Source organism: Citrus clementina, unplaced genomic scaffold (assembly GCF_000493195.1).
Source record: "Citrus clementina cultivar Clemenules unplaced genomic scaffold, Citrus_clementina_v1.0 scaffold_7, whole genome shotgun sequence".
In the NCBI taxonomy this organism is placed as follows: domain Eukaryota; kingdom Viridiplantae; phylum Streptophyta; class Magnoliopsida; order Sapindales; family Rutaceae; genus Citrus; species Citrus x clementina.
In genome coordinates, this window is record NW_006262075.1 from 4,847,775 (window position 1) to 4,860,092 (window position 12,318).

Below are 12,318 nucleotides of genomic sequence, written 5' to 3' on the forward strand. Positions count from 1 at the left end.
AAAAAGGGGACAGGGGTTTTTTTCTGGAGGTAAGAGGAACAGCGGGATTTCGGGATCCAGGGTAAGCATTGAAAATTTTTTAAAAGGATAAAAACATTTACCCCCCTGCCCATTTTTTTTAACCCCTGGGGAAGGGGGGGGGGGGGGGGGTCGTGTTTTTATTTTACTCAATGCAACTAAATACGTGCCAATGAAATGTCATCACTGCCCAGCTAGTTTATTTGCTTGTTTCTCGTATCATCTGCCTAACATATGCGAATGCTACTCAGGTATTATTCAACCCAGCATTTATCTGCCAAAAGTGATGTCTTTAGCTTTGGGGTAGTTCTACTTGAAATTATCAGCGGCCGAGAGCCTCTAAACACTCGCAGACCGCGTAATGAGTGGAGTTTGGTTGAGTGGGTATGTGTTTGTAAAAACGAATTGTCTTGTAATTTTTGTCTTCCTTTGTTGCGTAGATGAAATAATCTAACAAATGGGATATAAATGCAGGCGAAACCCTTCATAAGGGAGTCAAGGATTGATGAAATAGTGGATCCCAGCATAAAGGGAGGGTACCATGCGGAGGCAATGTGGAGAATGGTGGAGGTGGCACTGGCATGTATTGAGCCCTTCTCGGCTTATCGGCCAAGCATGGTTGACATTGTCCGTGAGCTTGAAGATGCTTTTATCATAGAGAACAATGCATCTGAATACATGAAGTCCATAGACAGCATAGGAGGATACAGCATAGGCGGATCAGCTCGTTACTCCAGGAGAATTGTTATACCGCCTACTCCTACTGCAACTGAATCATCACTTGTTAACTCACAAACCATCGTTCCTCCTGAGCCTAGATAAGCATAAGCTGATGGGCGGAAAACATAAACACCAATTTGCAAATTATCAGTTTAATCATGTCATATGATCAATGATTAGAGAAAATGAGGAAACTTCCCCGGTGCTTTTTCTTGTGGGAAACCTAGGCTGTGTACCCTTGCTCTATTCATTTTTAGGTTCACAGAATCTACTTTTTGCAAATATAAATATACTTTTGATGGATATTAATTAGTACGGGGAGTGGTTTTTTTGTCCACGGTTAATCCAGCTTGGTCACAATTTAAGCAGAGTTCAACCTGGAAGCCTTCGCTCTGAACGACAATTTCTCTAATCATGGAGTTCTACTCCAGAACTAAATCAAATGAATTCGCTTAACCATTTCTTTTTCATAGTGAGACTGAGATGCTACCCGGACAATCTAGCTTGAGATATAAATTCTACAATAATATTGGAACTTACTAAACTGCAGGCCATTGCTAATAATTATTTTTAAATTATTTAAAATGATGCATCTCTTGGTGAAAAGAGGATTAAGAGGCAATTATTAGTAGCCGTTAAAGTGCTTGTAGGTGCTCTTCATTGATTTAATGTTTACTTTCAATTTTTCGCCATCTTCATCAGTACTCAATATTTGCTGCCAAGAACTGCTCTCGAGTATTTAGGGGTGCATACATAATACATGAGCCTAGGCTAGGAACTTGTCATTCATTCAAGAAGGCAGAGAAAGCTAGGTGGAACAGAACTCACTAACGCAGCAGGTTGGTCTCTAAAATTCTACAGCTTGAGCAAAACTTTGCACTGGCCAATACTAATAAAAAATTTCATACTGTATTAACAGTGCCATTCACTCTCAGGATTATGTTGAGGATTAGGAATCCAGTGACATCACATTGATTGACAAACTAAACAAGCAAAACTTTCCGCTTCATAATGGGGAAAACATCCATAAAAGCTAAGTACAATTTGCCTGAAAGTAGAGCAAACACCAATCATCAATCAACATAAGTTATCACCTCTAGCTGTTCATCTCACAAAGATTCTCATATCTCATCTTTCTAAAACATCCATTTCTTCTATACAAGAAATAGTAAAACCTCAACTGAGGGAATTCACACAATAGAACTACTTCCAGCATCCCAGAATGATTATTTTTACATGACGACACTAAAAAAAAAAAAAATGGATTGCTTGACAGTCCTGAAACAACATACCCCTATTGTCAGTACAACTAAGACTAAGACACTGATCTTGGATTGACGAAAGATGGAATGAGAAGATTGATTTGGTGATAGATGAATTTACTAAGAGATACAGTTGGCACCAAGTAACAACAAGATGAGAGGTTAGCTACTTAAAACTACTAGCATGTCTGGCAATCACCAACGGGAGCATTGAGGAAAGTATGGCTCTTGTTAAAGGAGTTAAAAGCAACAAGCGCCAAAAAAATGCATTATGACATTGGCAACTAATCATGCACTCGGCAACTATCAAATATCAAAAGAGAGAACAATATTAGGAAGAACACCATACATAAGATTCACAAAGAGAATACATGACAAGGATTTATTAAGTACACTATTATACATCTCAAAAGTAAGGATCCACATGCCATTTAAATTTAGTAGGTGATACTCTCGTGGCATGTTCAAAGATCCAAAAAAATAGTTTGGAAACTCCAAACACATAGCATATGGCAATAAATTTGTAATACATGCAAAAAATTGGTTACATAGATAAGAAAAGTTTCTACTACTGAATTTACGCAAAATACAAGTATTCTCTATTGGAATACAAGATATCAAGACCAAGAAACCCATTCACATCACAGATATCAAAGTGCTTACATGAAAGGTAGTTTTCTAAAATCCCAGGATCTAGAAAATATTAAGTAGTGAAAAGATGTGGGTTGGCTGATGCAGTTCCCACTTGGACTTCGAGCAGTTCTAAACGACGTTCTAATGTATCTAGCTTCTCATTCAACAACGCCAATTTGCTCTTTGTTGTAGCCTCTAAATTAGCATCAAACAATGGTCCAATAAGTAAAAGTCAAATCAAACTCACTTTAACACATGCACAAAATCAAATACCGCCTTGAAGATCAAATGAGAACAGACAGAGTAACTTCCAAAGTGACTCAAATTACAACTCAAAGTTACTCAATGTGGATTTAATGAGCGAACAAACTTTATATGTTGCTTCATGTAAGTAAATTAGATTCCAGTAATGTGCAGAAACATGCAAGAACATTACAAGCTTAAGTTGTGCCTCAACATTTCTGAAAACGTAAATCAATGGTCAAAATTTCAGATTTTTTTTTTCCAATCGACATCTAGCCCTAATCTTGATAAAACAAATTTAATTATTAAGGGCATAAATTTTGTAACCATCTGATCTGAATACGAAATGGATATTAAGAAGTTTCAAACGGTCCACTATTATCTCAAACGATCGGCTCATAGTAGTTATATTTATATGAAGATGAAAAGAAGAAGAATGGAAATAAATACCAAACTGGACAAGGAATTCGAAGAGGCGGCGAACGTTGAGAGAAATGTGAGAGATAAACTCGCGATTTTCCCAATCAGCTTGAACAGCTATTCCTACATTCACTGCGTTTGTTATTCCTCCAGCTCTCGCCATTCTCAATTCCTTTGTCTGATTTTTTTTGTTTTTGGGGTCAAGGCGGCAGTTTATTTTCCGGTTGGGCTAAGCTTATTTTTCTTTTAGCTTTACTTTAATCAGACAAATCTTTCATTTCAAGGCAAGCTCTCGTTATTACGCACCAACGCAATTTCTGTTCGTCTCATGCCGAGGGTCATTCTCTTTTAACATTATATGTACCATTATGTAATTTTCAAATTATCATCTAAAATTAAAAAAAAATTATACTATATAAAATAATTGAGTTATTATAATTAAACAATTCATAAATTTTTTATATATTACATTATATATATAATATAGTGCAACCCTATACCTGAACTTTACTTTCATTTCAGATGAATTTCATTCACCTATTTTTTTTACCTTAAAAATCAATTTTCATGCGCAATCCCTGGAGTTTATCCTAATATCAGTGATACTCTCTATCTTTTGAAATTAACTTCTGATATTCTGATGTCTAATTTTGTCAAAATCCTTGTATTGCTTTAAATTTTTTCTTCCTCTTTTAATAATGAAATTTTTTAAATTGGATAATATTAATAAATTGGATGTCGCTTAAAAAATAAAAAGTTCATGCCTTCGACGATTTGCTTATCAGTATATACTAAAATGGAAATCACCACACACCTCCCCTAAAGTTTTGGAAAATATCTCTAAACTGCATGTTTCTTTTAATATCTTGTTTTTACTTTTATTGTTTTGGAATCCAGAAAGGAACGGCGTCGTAGCTCTCTGGGTAGTAATTGATATCCGCTCATCTGAATCATCAACGATCAGAAACGCGACGCACCAGCGAGAGATGGGTTCAGGCGAGACACGGCGGTTTCCACCGGCGGCTCAGCCAGAAATAATGAGAGCTGCCGAGAAAGACGAGCAGTACGCCTCTTTCATCTACGATGCCTGCCGCGACGCCTTTCGCCAACTCTTCGGTACAAGAGTTGCTGTAGCTTATCAGAGTGAGGTTAGAGTCAGTTAGCTCCTAGCTCTCCGTTTTCCGAAACCCCCCCAATTTGACAGTCAATCGCTATCCTTGGTTGTGAAATTTAATGCAGACAAAACTGGTCGGGCAGATGCTGTACTATGTATTAACAACAGGTTCCGGACAGCAAACACTGGGAGAGGAATACTGCGACATTACTCAGGTTTCAATCGGTTTAGTTTCTGTTCAAAATTCAGCTTGTAGTCCTTCTGTTTGAATTTTTTTTTTTAAATTAAGCATGGTTAGTTTAAAGCAGTTTATAAGGATAGAAATTAGTTGACAGTTGTTTTGTTAGGTTGTAGGTCCTCAAAGACTCCCTCCAACGCCAGCAAGGCGTGCTCTTTTTATTGTATACCAGACAGCAGTTCCTTACATAGCTGAAAGAATCAGGTTTAGAATTGTCCTTAGTTTTTCGCTTTTGTTGTTTATATCAATTCCTTTGTACTCTATTTTATTAATAAATGGGTGACTCGGCCATTCTTTAGCTCTAGAGTAGCTTCACGTGGGATTGCTCTTGCTGAATCTCAGTCAGATGAATTTGATAGATACAATGCTGCAGGGAGCAGTCGAGATCAATCTTTAGAGACGATAGAATCTCCATCTTCTTCTGCACCTCGTGTTTATTCTGCAGTATCAAGGTTGAAAGAAAAATTAAATGGACTTCGGTTATATGTGATTCGAAGATGGCCTATGGTATTACCGAAACTCTAAATATTACGCTCATGACAGCATAATAATATGATTGCGCTCCCCTGGTAATTTGCTATATGAACACCTTGTGTAATACATTCTTACTTGAGAGTTCTCTACTGTTGAATGTTTAGGTGCTTCCTATAGTACGTGAGTTTTTGCAGTTGGTTCTCCGTGCCAACCTCATGTTCTTCTACTTTGAAGGTGATTTTTGAGGTTCAAATATAGCAGTGCCATTTAGATTAGGTATTGAATGGAAACTGTATTCACATTTCTTTTTTTTTTTCTCAGGACTATATTATCATATATCAAAACGCACGGCTGGTATTCGTTATGTATTCATTGGAAAGCCAACAAATCAAAGGCCTAGGTAAGTGATTCTTCTTGCCTGTTCTATTGCAATGCTCCAAAGGACTTGTAGGGTTGCTGTTGTTAAATCTGTTTGTTGTTTGTGTGTGTGTGTCCGTGTGCTCATGTGTTTTCATTATTTGCCTAATTGGCAGTTAAATTTGCATCAGCACCCGGTATTCCAAGCAAATGTTAAATATTTATGCAAAGTATTTCAACTTGTTTATTGCCTTCTGGTGCAGATATCAAATATTAGGCGTGTTCCTTTTGATTCAGCTTTGTATAATTGCTGCTGAAGGTCTACGCCGCAGCAATTTATCTTCTATTGCAAGTTCAGTTCATCACACATCTCTAGGGTTTCAACAAGCATCAACAGGTTTTTACTTTTGAATTCATATTTGATACTGCTTATAATTTCTTTAGAAGTGACCTGATAAAGTGAGCCATCTTCAACAAAGAAAGTCTACTTTAATTCGTGCATCATATGCTAGATGTTCTCTTGTTCATTTGAATTTTCAAATTAAGCAAATCTGCTAAGTTGCATGCAGAATAAACTGGACAAATTGCAAAACGTCTGTGCATTCACCAACTTGAGAATTTGGGTTGATAGAATTTGGATTGTCAACTTGTTTGAATTTCAATATGAATGAAGCACCTGAGATAGCCAACAACAAAACAACAAAATGAGCAATATAATCTCATTTTGATAGTAGGAATATTTTATGAGGATCTGTCAGATTGAGGCTACATGGAGAGATTTTCCTGTGTTATGTGACTGATTGATTACCCATGATTTATTAAAACTGCTTTCTTTGCCACTATGTAGGGCGAGGTTTGCCTGTCTTAAATGAAGAAGGCAGTTTGATACCATCGGAGAGTGACAAGGGAGGTTGGGTCCTAGATTCCACATCAACTTCAGAGGTGTGTCTCAAGTGTACTAATTTAATAATGCAGTAATGTAATTTATATTCTGGTTTGCTTTTCAAGTTGTCAGGATAATAATGCAAATGGGCATAGTTTACATCATTAACCTGTAACACGGGGAAATGCTTTTCCTTGTTACCAAAAGACCTTCGGATCCCTGGGCATATTATATGGATGATTGCTGTTGGTGCTTTAGACCATCCACTATGTTATTTTTTGGTTATGCAGGCTTTGTCAAACAAAGCTAAATGATGCCAAAACCTGCTTTTGCAGCATGAAAAGATAAATCCACTTTGCTCAGTGTATAAATTTCCTACTTGTGCAGTGGGGCTCACAGTTTATCATGTTCATCTCATTTGTGAATGAGGCAGAATAATTTTGTAGCTTTTATTTTGTGTCTGTCAGTCTCAAGCTGCACCTGGAGTCAGTAAATGCACACTCTGTCTGAGCAATCGCCAAGATCCAACAGCTACTCCTTGTGGTCATGTATTCTGCTGGTAGTCTCTTGATATTCTTTTATTTTTAGGCACTGAACTGCACCAATCTCTTTAGTTTTACTTACAGAATGCTCTATTTGCAGGAACTGCATCATGGAATGGTGCAATGAAAAGCCTGAATGCCCTCTCTGCCGTGCTCCCATTACTCACTCTAGCCTAGTCTGTTTGTATCACTCAGACTTCTAACACGTGATTATAGTGAAGTGCAGTTTTTGATAAAACAAGAAGGAGAGAACAAATAAATTAAAGGCTGCCAACTGATTTGCATGTTTGCGCATGTAAAGTTGGAAATTCTGAATACAAATGACCGAGGTGTTTATATAGTTGCAGTAGCTTGTGGTGTTACACGAGTACTTTTTACATGACCTGAGAAATTGAGTTGTTTTTCCGTGTAATATCTGATATCATGGGGGAATACTTGCACAAAGATGGCTTCAAAGCAATGCTTGGCTTCCTTGTGGATTTATTTTTGTATCGAAACCGCAGTGTAATTGTATTTTACTTGCAATAATAATATTGGTTCGTGGACATGATATGATACAAATTTTGTATGTACTGTATTTTTGATTCCTGAATGGGATGATGGAATTCACAATTCAAAATCAGTAAATGACAATTCTATTTATGATGGAAGCGCTACTAGTCTTCTAAATATACATATTATTTTTCTCTTAACAATTGATACGGTAATATAATATGACTGCCATGTGACTTCAGTTATTTGTTTTAGTTTAATAAAATTATAGGGGTGCGCACTAAAAGTAAAGGGGTGGGCACTTCTCAAAGCCTAAATGAGTTATTGAATTTTTTAACCTCCCACTTTCTTTAATCTTTAGAATTCCCAAAAAAAATATAATTGAAAATTACTTTGTGAATCCTTTGAGTCACATTATTTATTTTTATAAAAGAATTTTAATTTGTAATGTATTTTAATCCTCTATTTTCAATGTTTCAAAAAAATAAACAATTTTCTAATTGTAGCCTTCAGCGTGGCCGTGGGGCCGTCCAATAATAGATAAATTTACTTTTTTTTTTGCCCTTTATTTTCAAAAACATATAACATTTATAACATACTGGGATATAAGCAGGCGAGTATATATTTTCGCAAACATTAGGGTTTACGGACTAAAGAGTGAGAGACTCCCAAAGCGGCGAAGCAGCAGCGGTGTTGGATTCTGAGAAACATGGCTACTCAGATTAGCAAGAAGCGGAAAGTCAGTTCCCTCTTTTTTTCTCCGGTTGTTTTGGTTCCTTTCATAATAATCTAACCAAAAAAGTTGTATGAATATCAGTTCATTTTTCTTTAGTCTGATCTGGCTGTTTCTGCGTCTATAATTTTTTTTTTGACCAAATTTTTTGTTCACAATGAAATTGAAATATTATGCGACTTGGATCTCCTATTTTGTTGAACATCATTTTCTCTTTTGTTAATTTCGATGGTCTTGTTGATCTAAACAATTTGCCAAGCGATTATGATTTACTTCGAATCGTGTTTTGGGGCCAGTTTGTTGCCGACGGTGTCTTCTTTGCGGAGCTTAATGAAGTTCTGACCCGAGAGCTTGCGGAAGATGGATACTCTGGTGTCGAAGTTAGGGTTACACCTGTGCGCACTGAGATCATCATTAGGGCCACTCGCACTCAGAATGTTCTCGGTAAAATTCTCATTATTACTTTTAGAGTTTTAAGAAATGGATTCGAATTGTTAATACTTAGCTTTGATTAAAAATGTTTAGATGTGGCATTCATAGCTCCATTGAACTTTCTTAATTTTTTGTATTCTCATCAACGGAGTGGAGATTTTAATGTGAAAATATTCTTTATGTTAGGTGAGAAGGGAAGAAGGATTAGGGAGCTTACTTCTGTTGTTCAGAAACGATTCAAGTTTCCAGAGAATAGTGTGGAGCTATATGCTGAGAAAGTTAACAATAGGGGTCTCTGTGCCATTGCTCAGGCTGAGTCTCTGCGATACAAGCTTCTTGGAGGTCTCGCTGTTCGAAGGTAGATATTAATCATATCGCAAATTTTGAGTAACAAGGCTTTAAGGAGTTATGGATTGATGGTAGATTACTACTGAGATAGAATTGTGTTGGTGTCTTTTCTTTTGAATCTTCTTACATCTCTTTATCTCTCTTTTGCTTTTTCGGTTATGTGGATTGCTACACATGCAAGCTTAAACTTTCTACATGTTTTCTCTTTATCCAATATGGTACACTGTTTTTGTACTCTGGTATGAATTTTTACTTGTTGAAGTCGTCTTTACAGCGAGTTGGTTAACACAGATACCTTCCTCGTGTCGGAGGATGACTATAAAATTTCATCTATTCCCTGAAAAACCAAGGAATGATGGTGTTATTCCTTGCGAAAACGGATTGGATGGTAAATTTAATGGTTGCCTTTCTTTTGTTCCAATGTTAGAATGAGAAGCCATAATGATATAAAACTGTGTTAGGAGATGTTAATCCTTGCTGTATGGCTGTTTGCATGAGTTGTTTGCTATCAATGTATGCTTTAAAGTTCTTGGAATTAGTGAGGTTTTGGAGAAAATTGTTTGTTGAGCATATTTAATCTTTTACTTATTTTTCAATTTTTTCCTGGTATGACAACTTGTGATTTCATCATCATATAGGGCATGCTATGGTGTGCTGAGATTTATCATGGAGAGTGGTGCCAAGGGATGTGAGGTATGCCTGTACTTATTCACCCTTTACATGTTTATTTGCGTAGATGAGTTTTCGATTTCAAAGTTTAATTTTCTTGTATCATCTAAGGTTATTGTGAGTGGAAAGCTCCGGGCTCAACGTGCGAAGTCCATGAAATTTAAAGATGGGTACATGATATCCTCAGGTCAACCTGTGAATGAATACATCGACTCAGCTGTAAGACATGTTCTTCTTAGACAGGTCAGTTTAATTTTTGTGATGTTAATTTCTGTGCCGGTTATTGTGCTTGAGCGGTAACGGCGATTACTATGGTTTGTTTTTGCTATACTTGCATTTCAAAGTACAAATGCATTAGCAATCTTATTATTTGCACTTAAAATGGAGACAGGGTGTGCTTGGTATCAAGGTGAAGATCATGCTTGAATGGGATCAAAAGGGCAAGCAAGGGCCAACAACACCTTTGCCTGATCTGGTTACCATCCACCCTCTGAAGGAAGAAGTGTATGTTGCACCAGCGACGGCAACCAGTATTGAGCTTCCAGTAGCATAAACCGTGAGTTGAGTTGTGTCCAATGTCTGATGTAATGATTTAGTAATAGCTTTATGTTTTCTTTTTTCTTTTAATTATCTATGGAGGAGCAAGAGAATACTACTGGGTACTGTGCATGATGTTGTCTTGTCTACAATTTTGGTTATTAGAATATTTGGTTTCAGTTTTGTTCGTTTACTTGAGTGAAGCTTTGTTAAAATCTTATGCGTAAGCTTCTTTGCTATTTAAGCAGATGTGTTAGCTTTCCTTGTCTATTTGAGTTTTCCACATGTTTTTAAGATGGTAGGACATTGATCTTTGAGAATTTCTTTAATATTTGGCTGACTTGGAAAATTCTAATGTGTTTGATAGTTTCAGTTTTCTGCGTTCTTAATTAAGGAAATTTAATAAAACTGTTTAAAAATCGCTTACCAAGTGACTTCATTTTAGTCAAACAAGCTTGATATAGCATAATCTGAAATTTTGGATCTTGTCACGAAAATCAATCGTAAGAAACATTCTCTCAAAATGTGAGTAAAGTCTGAAATACCCTCAATGAATGCATCAAATTCACTCAACTTCACTATCTTTATATTTCTTTCACCCACATCTCTTCTTACCGCTGGAATTCTCTCTAAATCTCTTAAAATTTCTCATAATTTCTTACACAAATACAATTTTGTATTTTTTTCTTTAACCTCTACCCTTTCTTTAACTGAAAGGAGGTGCATTGCTTATTAAACAACTCAATAAGATATGTTAATGTTAAGTTTTTTAATTTTTAAGAAAATTTAGAAAATTTCCTCACATTATAATGTTTTATTTTCAATCATTTTCACAATTTTTTTCTTATATGTAGAAATATATGCAATGTAGGTTGTTTAATTATTTTTTCAGCAATATAATTTATTTATGGCGAAAATGTTTCGCATTGTAAATTCCTTTTGATATCGTGTACGTCATGTAGTCAGTTATGTAGGTCGTGTAAGCCATGTAGGTCGTGTAAGTAATATAGTCGTGTAGGTCGTGTAAGTCGTGTAAGTAATATAGTCGTGTAGGTCGTGTGGTTACTTATATATGAAATTTGATATTATTATTTTTATTGTATCATCAGATATGATTTTGGTACATGCGCCTATTCTCTTCAATTGGGAATAGATTGAGCAAAATGATGAGTATAAGTTCAAAGATTCCAAGGCTAAAAGGATAATGATACTACGATCAACAACGTATGCTGAATTGGTGGAGAAGATAGTTGCATTATGAAAGAACTTAATTTTTCAACTAAAATTTGTTGCATTATGAAATAACTTAATTTTTCTAGATTTCAATTTATGTATCGTGTTAATATTGATTTATCCTCCTTTTCAATAAAGGGAAATCAAGCTTAATTGATTTCATTTGAAAAGCTTTTTTGTTTAATCAGTTTATAAGTACTAGTTATGGGCAAGCATGTAAACATTTCTTAGTAACAGTTAAATATATGGTATTTTATATGGTATAATTTGTACTCACAGTTAATTAGGTTCATAAATTGCAGGAAGTCAACTAAATTTGCACATCGGACAGTTCAAGAAATGATTAGATTCATTAGTATAAATAAACAAAGTTATCAGTGCAGAAATTTTTCAATATTTTGATAAGATACGCTAATGAACATCGCAATTAAACATATTAAAATTATTTTATTCTTTTTTTATCTTGAAAGTGCTTTCTTCTTCTTCCCAAGCACATGCATACATGAGGACTGCCTGCATATAATAATTCCATAAAATCAATTAAGAAAAAAGCATATCAATTATAGGAAATTAACTACAATTAAATACACAAAAAAAAAACATCATTTGCAGTTATTAAAGTGTTTCCACTAAGAACTCAAGTAGACATACCATGACTTACCATGGCTTATAATTGGAAATTTATGATATCTCTAAGTGATGACATTCCACAAGATAAGACATCTACACCATTCCAATTTATTATCCCCAATTGTGAGCCTAATTAAACTAAATGTAATGTGTATATTCTATTGACAAGAAACAGAAAATTAAATTACAGAAATGATGTTAAAATACACACACACACACACACATATCACAAAAGACACACTAGAGAAATGATGAACTTTTTACCCTTTAATCTGGAAACAAAATTCCTTTCATCTTAAAAAATGGCGAGTTTCTAAAATCTCATCAAAATTTCAAAAAA

The 12,318-nt window shown here is 35.3% G+C and overlaps 4 protein-coding genes across 6 annotated transcripts in view; 3 read left to right on the plus strand and 1 right to left on the minus strand.

Moving 5' to 3' along the window:
- LOC18037022 (nodulation receptor kinase) overlaps positions 1-1,185 on the plus strand; it is a 5,803-nt gene extending 4,618 nt beyond the window's left edge. Inside the window, 3 exon segments of the mRNA XM_024180863.1 lie at positions 1-61; positions 270-402; positions 493-1,185. The exon segment at positions 1-61 is cut by the window's left edge and continues 100 nt beyond it. Coding sequence (XP_024036631.1) covers positions 1-61; positions 270-402; positions 493-840 — 542 coding nt within the window. The 3' untranslated portion in view covers positions 841-1,185.
- Positions 1,186-2,361: 1,176 nt separating this feature from the next.
- Positions 2,362-3,636, minus strand: LOC18036986 (protein BRICK 1). Its single transcript, XM_006426152.2, has 2 exons — positions 3,327-3,636; positions 2,362-2,828 (listed from the first exon to the last, which is right to left on the minus strand). The coding sequence occupies exons 1-2, from the start codon at positions 3,457-3,459 to the stop codon at positions 2,704-2,706; spliced, it is 258 nt and encodes an 85-aa protein (XP_006426215.1). The 5' UTR covers positions 3,460-3,636; the 3' UTR covers positions 2,362-2,703.
- Positions 3,637-3,850: 214 nt separating this feature from the next.
- On the plus strand, positions 3,851-7,546 carry LOC18036891 (peroxisome biogenesis factor 10). The gene is made up of 11 exons (XM_006426153.2): positions 3,851-3,895; positions 4,194-4,444; positions 4,536-4,625; positions 4,758-4,852; positions 4,948-5,155; positions 5,287-5,356; positions 5,444-5,522; positions 5,743-5,876; positions 6,327-6,421; positions 6,830-6,921; positions 7,005-7,546. The coding sequence occupies exons 2-11, from the start codon at positions 4,283-4,285 to the stop codon at positions 7,105-7,107; spliced, it is 1,128 nt and encodes a 375-aa protein (XP_006426216.1). The 5' UTR covers positions 3,851-3,895; positions 4,194-4,282; the 3' UTR covers positions 7,108-7,546.
- Positions 7,547-7,993: 447 nt separating this feature from the next.
- Positions 7,994-11,545, plus strand: LOC18036892 (40S ribosomal protein S3-3). 3 transcript variants are annotated; one of them, XM_024180402.1, is made up of 7 exons: positions 7,994-8,135; positions 8,426-8,573; positions 8,748-8,919; positions 9,548-9,602; positions 9,690-9,821; positions 9,970-10,139; positions 11,225-11,545. In XM_024180402.1, exons 1-6 carry the CDS (start codon positions 8,106-8,108, stop codon positions 10,129-10,131), a joined length of 699 nt encoding a protein of 232 aa, XP_024036170.1. In that variant the 5' UTR covers positions 7,994-8,105; the 3' UTR covers positions 10,132-10,139; positions 11,225-11,545. The 3 variants fall into 3 exon arrangements, with proteins under 3 accessions (XP_024036170.1, XP_006426217.1, XP_024036169.1); XM_024180401.1 differs by having other exon boundaries at positions 7,995-8,135; positions 9,970-10,134; positions 11,225-11,544; XM_006426154.2 differs by lacking the exon at positions 11,225-11,545 and having other exon boundaries at positions 9,970-10,308.
- Positions 11,546-12,318: the final 773 nt, after the last annotated feature.

Excerpts from the sequence above, each read along its gene's own strand:
- LOC18036986 (XM_006426152.2), bottom strand. The coding sequence starts at position 3,459 with ATGGCGAGAGCTGGAGGAATAACAAACGCAGTGAATGTAGGAATAGCT. Across the intron at positions 2,829-3,326 it reads CGAATTCCTTGTCCAGTTTG|AGGCTACAACAAAGAGCAAA; the intron begins GTATTTATTTCC and ends ATGCTAATTTAG.
- LOC18036891 (XM_006426153.2), top strand. The coding sequence starts at position 4,283 with ATGGGTTCAGGCGAGACACGGCGGTTTCCACCGGCGGCTCAGCCAGAA. Across the intron at positions 5,357-5,443 it reads CATGTTCTTCTACTTTGAAG|GACTATATTATCATATATCA; the intron begins GTGATTTTTGAG and ends TTTTTTTCTCAG. Across the intron at positions 6,922-7,004 it reads TGTGGTCATGTATTCTGCTG|GAACTGCATCATGGAATGGT; the intron begins GTAGTCTCTTGA and ends CTCTATTTGCAG.
- LOC18036892 (XM_024180402.1), top strand. The coding sequence starts at position 8,106 with ATGGCTACTCAGATTAGCAAGAAGCGGAAA. Across the intron at positions 8,136-8,425 it reads AGATTAGCAAGAAGCGGAAA|TTTGTTGCCGACGGTGTCTT; the intron begins GTCAGTTCCCTC and ends TTTTGGGGCCAG. Across the intron at positions 9,603-9,689 it reads GTGGTGCCAAGGGATGTGAG|GTTATTGTGAGTGGAAAGCT; the intron begins GTATGCCTGTAC and ends GTATCATCTAAG.